We start from the raw sequence: 10,511 nt of genomic DNA on the forward strand, positions 1-10,511 counted from the left end.
ACACTTATTCCTAAATAGAAGTATTTTTATACCTAACACTAGAAGAAATTAAGACTTTTAGATAATGTTTTGAAAACATGACCTAAATACTATTTGATAAAAAAAATAATTTTTCTTGCATAAAATTAATTTTAAAAAGTTTTTGAATCGTTTTAATATATTGATATTAAAAATAAATTTTAAAAAATAAAAAAAATATTATTTTAATATATTTTTAAATAAAATTGTTTTTTTTAAAATAACAACTATGATACCAAAATTCTACCTTAAATTACTTAGCTTGTGCATAGGTGCTTAAATTCGAATTCTTTTACCACAATGGCATGTACAAGGAAAGGTTGATAGATGTGGCACCTAATTGATAAAGCCGGTAGTTGAGGGAGCTATTCGAGAAATTATATATAATAGGGGGACTAATCGTAAGTTTTCCAAACAAATTTAAGTAGCCTCTTCTCTCTACTGAATCAAATCAGTCAATAATGGATCATCAATGGCGACCACTACCACCTCCTCACCCTACCTGTATCTGCCCTATCTGCTCCTTTTCTCACTTCCCATTCTGTCCTCCCCTCCCCCCCCTCCCCCGCCTCCTCCTCCTCAATACAATCAAAGCCCTAGATTCCCACCTCCACCTCCACCACCGCAGCCCGAACACCCGTATCATTCTGGCCCACCCAACCCATACATGGTCGTCAACCCTAACCAGGGGTGGCAGTGGCACAGAGAAGACGGATATGGACATCCCAATCCCATGTATGATTATTATAGGAATAGCACTGCGAGTTGTATTAATGGTGAAGCTGATCGGAGCTATAAGAGGCCAAGGGTTGATGGTAGCATTGGATCTGGTATGTTTGGATACGAGAATAATCAAAGTCCAGCTAATTTTTTTTCGGATGACGAGCGTAGATTGAAGCTGATTCGCGATCATGGCAACACAACTAGTCTGTATAGTCCTTTTCCGCCCACACATGATGATATGAATAATAATAACTGGAAAAATCAGCCAATGCCTAATTCCGCCGAAATGAGGCGGCAGCAGCTGCCAATTGAAAGTGTTTACCATGAAAATAATAGGGTGTTTGGAGGACATCCGACGCCGCCTCCGCCTCCGCCAACTTCACCGCCACCGCCTCTTCCTATGGAACCACCACTCCTCCCTTCACCCCCCAAGTCAACATCTGCTTTGTTTCCTGTTCCTATTAATTCCGCAGCTACCAATCCTTATCTGCATAACAACTCATCTGGGTTTGTTTCTGAGGTACTGTTGCTTTGTTTTGCTGTTTGTTTTCACTTCGGTCAATTAGAATCTTTCGTTATAACCTTTTCGGTTGGATGTTTGAAGGAATGGAAACAATCCTCTGGAAAAACTTTTTTGCATAAGAAATTGTCTCCAGAGAGGCCAATAGTAGTTGATGCTTCTCACTTGTTTAAGATGCCTCATCGTGCAACTCGCCCCAATCATATTGTGATAATTCTTAGAGGGCTTCCAGGTGAGATACTGTTTTCTTTGCTAGAGTTAAGTAAATACCAGATAGAATACACTTCAATTCCTGTGTTTTATATTCACCTTGAATCTGTTTTGTTTCCCCCACTTCACTTGAGTTCAAGTCAATCATCATCTGCTGCTATGTTTGGAAAATTGATTTTCATACTTCTGAGTGCTAGGTTTGAAGAAGCTGGCTTGTTATCTGAACAAACTAAAGATTGCTGTTTCATTTTCTTTCTTTCTTTTTCTTGTGTATTTTAAACATATAAAAATCAATTAAATGTTGTTCGAAGGAACTTGATGCCCTGAGAGGTAGGGAAGTATTGTTCTAATTTTCTTAGTTTAAAATTCACATTTGTTGGGTTAACATCTAGCAAAAATATTCTTAGATGTTAATTTTAACTAACTTTTCATTGGACATGTGCTATGCCCTTGAAAGGCTTGGTGGGTTTTTTAAAATTTCAATTGTCTGCTAGCTGTAATTCTCTTAAGACAAAAATCTCAAACAAATAATGGCAAATCTTAGATGGGTGAGGATGACATGTATAGATGCAGTGCAATGACCTTGGGTGTTAGCTTCTCTTTTGTCATTCTAAATTTGTTTATCACTTTTTCTACGAAAAATTATTTGCAAGGTAATGGATAAGTTTATGCAAGCATCTGCATTTGCAGCTATTCAAATGATAAGATGTTATATGCTGTGTACATAAACTGTAATTAGAGAACTGAAGATGCCTATTGCAGCTTCTAGTTTGCATACTTACTTCACTTCATATACTTAAAGGCAGTGGTAAAAGTTACTTAGCAAAGACGATGCGTGACCTTGAGGTTGAAAATGGTGGTAATGTGCCACGAATTCATTCCATGGATGACTATTTCATGACTGAAGTTGAAAAGGTGCGTCGTTTTTGTTTGGTCTACGTGAATGACTATAAAATCTCCTAATTTCATTGAAGTTTGTGTATTTTCAATATGCTGACAAGTATTATCTTCCATGCCAACAGGTTGAAGACGGTGATGCTTCAAAATCTTCAAGCTCTACAAGAGGCAAGAAACCAATTGTAAAGAAGGTGGTCATGGAGTATTGTTATGAACCTGAAATGGAAGAGGTAATGCTAATAAATGCTTCTAGAGCTAAGAAATTTGGTTAAAAAAAAAACCAGAATATGCCTTTTCAGTCTCCTTGCTTTGCATTTATGTATTCATGAGAACACAAATTTTATGGTAGAGGTTATGTAAAAAATAATATTTCTGTCATTGATAGCATCACAACATGTGTAGAAATGTGCTAGTTGGTTTGTCTTGTGCAAAAGATGAACTACAGAACAACTACAATTATAAGTTACTTGCTTGCTCTATCTTCTAAGAATTCCAACCTGCTGGAATTATGTTCTGATAACTTTATCGAAACACTTACTTTTTTCTGTCTGTTACTTAATTTATTGTTTTCTCAAATCTCATGTTGTCTATCCTTACAATAGGCTTATCGAGAAAGCTTGTTGAAAGCATTCAAGAAGACCCTTGAGGAGGGAACTTTCACCCTTGTCATTGGTATGTTTTTTGTTTTGGAAACCATTTAATTGATGACAAACGCCTTTTATTATCCCTGCAAAATTTCTCCATTTTTAATCATCTTCTGAAATACCTTTTTAAAGTTATTGGAACTCTTTAAATGTTCATTTATTTCAAGATGGTAAGTTGCAATTTATATTGACAATATGTACCAATTTGGCAGCATGGTTTCATTTCGCTTGATGCTAAGAAAGTACTTTATCTGGTTTAATGTCTCATTCCATGTTTCTATGATAGTTGTTGCACAAACTCAATGTTCTTCGTGTCTAATGGGCTTGACTTATTGAGTATATTAGGAAGTGAGGATCTCTTGTTCATTTTTTTTTTTTAATTTTTTTTTATGTCTTCAAATAAATTTTCAAACCATAGGCTTGAAACAAAAGACAAAGTGATTCAGGGTTCTTGCAGATATCTTTGGTTTTTAAGGCACCCAACAAATTAAATCATCTAGCCTCATTATAGATTTAGTGGTGATGCAGTGCTCCATGCACTGCTTTCATTGTAACTAACTACAGATGCAGTTTTGTGCGGCAATTGACCCTTTTGTGCTGGTATGTGTGCTTCGTCTTAGTGGATGACCGCAATCTGCGGGTAGCTGATTTTGCTCAATTTTGGGCAATTGCAAAGGTATACCCTCACTTCTCTCTTGTGACAAGCTCTGCGAGTAAATATGTTCTCATTTCCCGATGTCCTTGGAATATGTTGAAGAATGAGGTCTTCAGGTCCTCATTCTTAAATGCGGATCTTTGTGTAGTTGGATAGAACTAATATCTGTATGCTGTGCTTTCACTTTTCTTTTTAATTTTGCCTGGGCTTCCCATTGCTGGATGTTCCTCCCGTGGTCAGTGTTCACTTTTCAGTACAGTTTATTTTTCTTTCTTCATGATCTCTTTGTAGTTCGATTGGATGATAGCTGCGTCTGCTGTGTTTTTCATTTTTTCTCTTGTAAATTATGATTATGAAACTATAACCAACTTGTAGCTTTTGCAAAAAAAGTTTATTTGAGCTGAAATACAAGAATGAATTTCAGTTCATTAGCAGATCAATTAATCATATTTCTGCTTATTGTTCAGAAATCCCTTTGATTAATATATTATTGATCTACTAAAATTAATTTAACTGATCAGAAATCCATTCAATTGACATAATTGATAAATTGATTAGAAATTCCTTGGGGGAGAAATATGAGAATGACATTTCATTTCATTAGTCAATCAATTAATCAAACAGATTTCTGCTCGAGTTTTTGAAGTGTAGCCCTTCTGTTTATAGGTTGAGTCAATACTTGAAAAGAGGTTGGGAATTTATTTGGTGTATTAGATGCTTAAGTTTGTAGTCATCCTTATGATGATCATAATTTTAAAAGACTTCCACTTCTTATTTTTCAGAGGCAAGCCTTCTTTGTTAGATATGTAAATGTTGGTGATTGAAGGAATGCTGGCATGCCTTGTAATATATCTATGATGTATTAGCTAATACCTTGGCAGCTATGTGTAGTTTAGAGTTGTCTGGGCTGCAGTAATTGTAAATTCTTCTCTGTTGCGCTACTAACTCCATATGAAGCTTTTGTTGTTCTTCCCCCTTGTAATCACCAGAATATTGGTTTTTGTGCTTCTGGATGACGTCTACTTATTAAAAGCATCAGCGAACAGTTTTACATAAAATGTTAGTGAAAACATGGTTTACATATCTTGTTTTGGGGCTGCTTTGTATATGTGCCTTGTTATTTATGTGGATGATTTTTAGAATTTCCAGGTCCATATGATGTAGTTTTTGAAAAAGTTGCATTTTTACCTTGTTTGGTGAATTGGACTTGATTGTTGCTACCTTGCTGATGCCACTTATCAACTCATAGAAGTTTGATTCTCATTGTATAGCTAATGTGATTGGTCTAGAGTGCCCAATTTTAATCCGATTGCTTGCATTTCCTTAATATTACATTCCTAGGAAACCCAGTGATGAGAGCATTGCTCAGTGATAGTCAATGCAAAGAATCTATTGGGAAATTCAGGATTTAGATTTTTTGGCTCGTCAATTTGTTTGATTCAAATTTGAGGTTGCTTGGAAGATCTTTTCCCTGAAGTCTAATTTATTTACAAGCTTTGTGAGTTTCTAATAACTGGTCGCATCCTTTAATCATAATTTCAATTCAGTAAAATTCAACCACCTGATTTGATTCCTATTTGCCCCATGGCACCCTTAAGTTTTTTGAGATCACAGGCCTAAGGAATGGGTGATGGATCCAAAAGGTGTCATATATTATACTCTTTCATTCAATGTGTTCATCTGAAAGTGCTACCCTCTCTTTGAGTATTTGAAGCAACTTTTGTTTGAATGGTGGTGGTGTAGAATCAGAGAGTTGTTGATTAGTTTTATATTTTCTTATTAGTTGCATCACTTACTACATCTTTTTCTTTTTAAATTTTTATCTCAGAGATCAGGCTACGAAGTTTACATATCAGAGGCTACATATAAAGACCCTGTAGTGAGTTTCAATCTACATTCTAGTTTTTTTTGGGTTGATTACTGTTATATCTTCTTCCCACTGCACCACACTTGCATAATATGCAATTAGCCATTCAAATTTATTGTTCTTACACTTTTTGCAATTAATCTGATAGTAACCGAGGCCTCAACATTTAAACATAAGTCTAGTTTCGAAGCCTAAATTGGAAAGAAAATTCATTTTGCTAGATAGTTACATCACTTTGATAATCCTGTGGAATTGCAGGGTTGTGCTGCTAGGAATGTACATGGTTTTACCATAGATGAAATACAAACAATGGCCCGGCGGTGGGAAGAAGCTCCATTGATTTACACTCAATTGGACATCAAGGTTTGTTATGTCTAGTATCTTAGTTTTAATGGATTAAATGATAGGACGTTCGAAATGGTTCAAAATTGTGGAATACAAAATTGAATATGCTATCCAAAAGTGCATTAACTTTTCAAGCTTGACAAAATTGGGAACCAACAAGTGTATTTATCATAGACTCTTAAACTTCAGAGCCAGTCTTTTGACTTATGGTAACTTCTGTGATATTTTGCTGGCATGGCAGTCATTATTCTGTGGAGATGACCTGAAGAAAAATGGAATTCAAGAGGTAAGTGAATGTCATGTTGTTGTATTGATGCCTTTTATTTTCTTCTCCCGAGTTAAGAGAAAGTTCATCTTCATGCTACATTGATGCTTTCTTTCTCTCCTGAGTAGAAAAAAAGTTCATCTTGATTTATGTGGTCTCACTTAGATGTATTTAATAGCTGTTTTAGTGTACAGGTAAAAGCAAAAATAGTTAAATAAATTATTATTATTATTATATTATTTTGTTGTTTCATTGTTCTTCTGAATATCTTTATTGATATGGCAATAATGGACACCATAATTGACTTTTATTAGTAAGGGCAAATTATAATCGTTGTGGAAGTGTGATCCTACTCTGAGTGTGGGATGAACTGCCTTGAGTAGCTTTCCTTTGTGCACTCTATGTGCTGTTTGGTGCAAATATCATAGCTTAGATGTTGCCTAGGACACGGAATTTGTAGTCAGTGATTTGATTTTATTTCTTGTATTGAATCTGCCAGGTTGACATGGACACTGAAGATGGAGACTTTGGTAATCCATCAAACCTCCAGGAAGGAAAGCCTGAGAAGACAATAGTTCCTCCCATAGAAGACGCACCTCATGGTATATTTTAACTCTCTGCTTTCAACGCTTCCATATAATCTTGTTGATCTTTTATTGGGCTTGAGGAGTTTTTAATATCCAGCCTTCCATGGAAATAAGGTTCCTTTTGCATAAATTCCGACGCACTGGTCAGTTCTGGGAGTTGTAAAATCTAATGAGGTTAAAAATGATTTCAATTATGCCTCAAGTGGTTGTGGATAAGTGTTGTTAGCACTCCAGAGTTAAAACTTTCAGGTTGAGAAGTTTTCCCTAGGAATGATGCTATTTCCACACATTACAAATACTAAACTATAAAAAAGTACCTCTATTTTCAACGTGATATAGTTTAGTCCCTCTTCATCGAAAACCTAATGTTTAGTGCCCTGACTGGCTGATCAGAATTGACTATTTTTTCATTATCTAAATTCTTGATGCCTTAAAAGTTAACAATCAATTAACAAGACAAACTATAATGGCACTAAAAATGTCACAAGTTCTTAAAATGCCAGAACTTCAATTAATGGAATAACATCAATGCTAGTCAAGGTACCAAACAATATGTTTTTAAAAAAGAGGGGCTTCTATATTATTTACTTACCTTACAGCTTTCCAATGCAAATTCTCTTCTGAATCAGTAGCTGAACCCCTCTCTGAAATTTGTGATATGCCAAGGTTTAATATTCCCTTATGCACCATACATTTAGCTGAAACTGTCTTATGTTGTCAATGTCCAAAATGGCCATGTGCATGAACTTCTCAACTAAGCTAAAGATCAGTAGTTCCTGACTGATGGCTCAATTTGTAAATGATTTGGCAGAATTTCTTCTCGGGGGAATGCCAATAAGTTGTTGTACTATAATTAATGAGGGGGAATGCACTTATGTTGCGTGGACTATGAATATGATCTAAATGGTCATCTGGATTGTGAGGATTTTAGTCTTGGCAGTTTGCATGTAATGAATATCATATTTGAATAACATCTCTACTATTAACATCCTATTTTCAGTTTTCTATAAAGAGATTTATTAGTTAAACAGTTATAAATTCCTGTTATGTTTCCCAGTTCACTGTGAGACAAACTTTTGTGTATAACTTTGTTAGATTCTTCTATTTACTATCATTTAAACTTTAGTTCCTGCAAAAGACAGTAAGAGATGGAATGCTGAAGAGGACCATCCTTCAGGATTGAAAGAATTGGGTAAAAGTAAATGGTCAGATGATTTAGATGAAGGTGACACAAAAGGATCTGAAAGCATGAGGACTAATAATGCTCTTTCTGGGTTGGTTCAAGCTTATCAAAAGCAACGAAAATCAGTGCATTGGAGTGACCAGGTAGCTATAACATACGCTGCTATTATTTTGTTATATATTGACTCAGTAGAACTATTGAAATCTCTCAAGTATATTGTATTACATTGTCTTGAAACAGTAGGCATCCCCATTATCATTAGGTTTGAATGATTCATTCTTTATTAAAATATAAATAAATAAATAATACAAACTTAACTATGTTTTCATATATTAGTAGTGTATAGAATTTAAATGCATGTACAAACAACAACAATATATCATTCTTAACATGAGGTAGTAATGAAATCACTTCCGGCATCAATCTTTTGAGATGCACTCTTGGAAAGCATAAGCCTCACGAGATTAAGCATATGTCTTCACTGCAATTTCCTTGCCTTTAATCTTACTTTGATGTGTACAAGTTTTTTGGGCAAAAGACTATAGTAGACTACTGTCTGCTTTTGGCAGTCATTGGTGAGACATGATTGAAAAGCAGGACCTCCTTTCTTGCTAGGGTACTTGCAATGTAACTGACAGGCTTATTTCTAAGCAACCGAAGTTTATCTTATTTATAATATGGAAATGTACAATGCTTGTCTGTTTTCCATCATTTTTAGTCGGTTGCTTTATATACACTTCTTAGACTATAATTATATGTGCATTTCGCATGTTATGTGCTTACATATTTTTAGTTTCACATTTGTCTTTTATTATAGTCAGTCATGCTAAGAGGTCAAGGCATTCCAAACAATTTCATAGTATATTTTTAGTCTTTTATAACGAAGTACTATGTTTAAGCCAAAAAAAAAAATTTTTTTTTTTTTTTTCATGATTTTTAAAATTTTCCTTGTGTATATATTTTTGTTAGGTCTTCTTGAAGCTTGTGGCATGCCTTGTAGGAGGATAGATGGCTTGTCTTATGCTTTCTTTTTGTAAAACCTGGCACTAAGGAACAGTTAGTAGAAAACTTCTATGTCGTTGAAGGTCTGTAAGCATTACAACCTCATTACATTACTTGAGAGCGGCCCATCACGAACTGGCTGGGCATATCTGAAATTCTTGTGAGAGAACCACGATGATTTGCTTTACATTGAAGAAAATATCTGAGAGGAGTCCACATAACATGGCTCTATGTCAGGGACACTATCAATATTTTAACATTGGTCAATGACTTTGTTTCATTGCATAAGCGAGTGCTGCACTGAATGAATTGAAACCCACCACCACATGAATAATTAATGCTCTGCTTAAAAGTTATTGTCACTTTACAGGTTGGGGATACTGGGTTTTCTATAGTTGCAGCAAAGAAAGCAAATATGTTGTCTCTAGTTATTGGACCGGGTGCTGGATACAACTTGGTAAGCGTTACGGCTATCTCAGCTTCTTGTTCATTATTAGATGTTCCGTTCTTGAAGAAGACTACTTTTGATCAATTATAAATCTTTTGAAACACAATAAAATGATATACTAAACATACACTCCCTTGTGGTACCTGTGCAAAGCGCACCATATTAATGCTTTGCAACGCTATTATTGCTGTATTTAACATGGAGCCAAGCTGGCTAAATGATCTGCTTATTTATGTTCTTGTGTTTTCAACGCCTGCAGAAGTCCAACCCATTATCTGAAGAGGAGCGACCAACTTCAACCGCAGGCATTGGCAAGTCAAGGCAGAGCATATTCCAAGAGCGACTTCGCGTGGAGCACGAGTCCTTTAAAGCTGTTTTTGATCGGAGGAAACAGCGCATTGGTGGATTTGATTCGGAGGAATAATATTAGATGTGGGAAACTCCATTTTGCAAGCTGTTCTTGATATTCTTTTTAAGCATTCTCGTCTGTAATTGTTAATTTCACGAGAAAGTGGGGTGGGGGTTTATGCTGCAAGTGCCCAATCATGGCAAAACCAAAATTACTGTACATGCATGTCCATATTACCATCAACCCCCTAGGTTTGTGGCAATTTTGATTTTCCATGCAATAACAAACACAATCTTTTATGAAATGGTTATGAGAAATGAAAATCGACTTGAACCTTCAGTTTTCTTACAGACGACGGAGAATCCGTTTTCACCTTGAACACTTTCTGCACGTCATTTGTTTGGCCCGCATCAATAAATCAACTGCCCTAAATATATAAATAAAAGTTGAGTGGGATGAGCTTGAAGAACGTTCAATGCTTGCCACAACTTTTGCAAGGGATAATGTGCTTTCATGGACATGGGAACAGGCTGTTGATGCAGTTCAACTACCATGAACTGCCTACCATCACCATACATTTGCATGCATGCTTAATTTTCGAACTAAACAGACCATTGTGTCTTAAACAATGCAGATTTTGGCAGTTGTGGTCAAGTATCGAAGTTACTTGGTCATTCATTCTGAGCAATAATCACATTATTCCCAACAAGATGTATTGGGAGAGCTTCACAAATCATCAACCGAAGCAGCTCATCACTCTGTTAAGGCATCTGAATGAACCTGCTCCATTTATATCTC

At 35.6% G+C, this 10,511-nt stretch overlaps 1 protein-coding gene across 1 annotated transcript; it reads left to right on the plus strand.

Annotated features, from left to right (window-relative positions):
* Window positions 1-448: 448 nt before the first annotated feature.
* On the plus strand, window positions 449-10,017 carry LOC118033355 (uncharacterized). The gene is given in 14 exon segments (XM_035038303.2): window positions 449-566; window positions 569-1,261; window positions 1,346-1,493; window positions 2,274-2,386; window positions 2,494-2,598; window positions 2,971-3,040; window positions 3,633-3,688; window positions 5,496-5,546; window positions 5,793-5,897; window positions 6,121-6,165; window positions 6,644-6,746; window positions 7,858-8,057; window positions 9,287-9,373; window positions 9,624-10,017. Coding segments are annotated over 14 exon segments (2,028 nt in total). The 5' UTR covers window positions 449-479; the 3' UTR covers window positions 9,789-10,017.
* The last annotated feature ends 494 nt before the right edge of the window (window positions 10,018-10,511 follow it).

The sequence above is a fragment of the Populus alba genome, chromosome 15 (assembly GCF_005239225.2).
Source record: "Populus alba chromosome 15, ASM523922v2, whole genome shotgun sequence".
NCBI classification, from domain to species: domain Eukaryota; kingdom Viridiplantae; phylum Streptophyta; class Magnoliopsida; order Malpighiales; family Salicaceae; genus Populus; species Populus alba.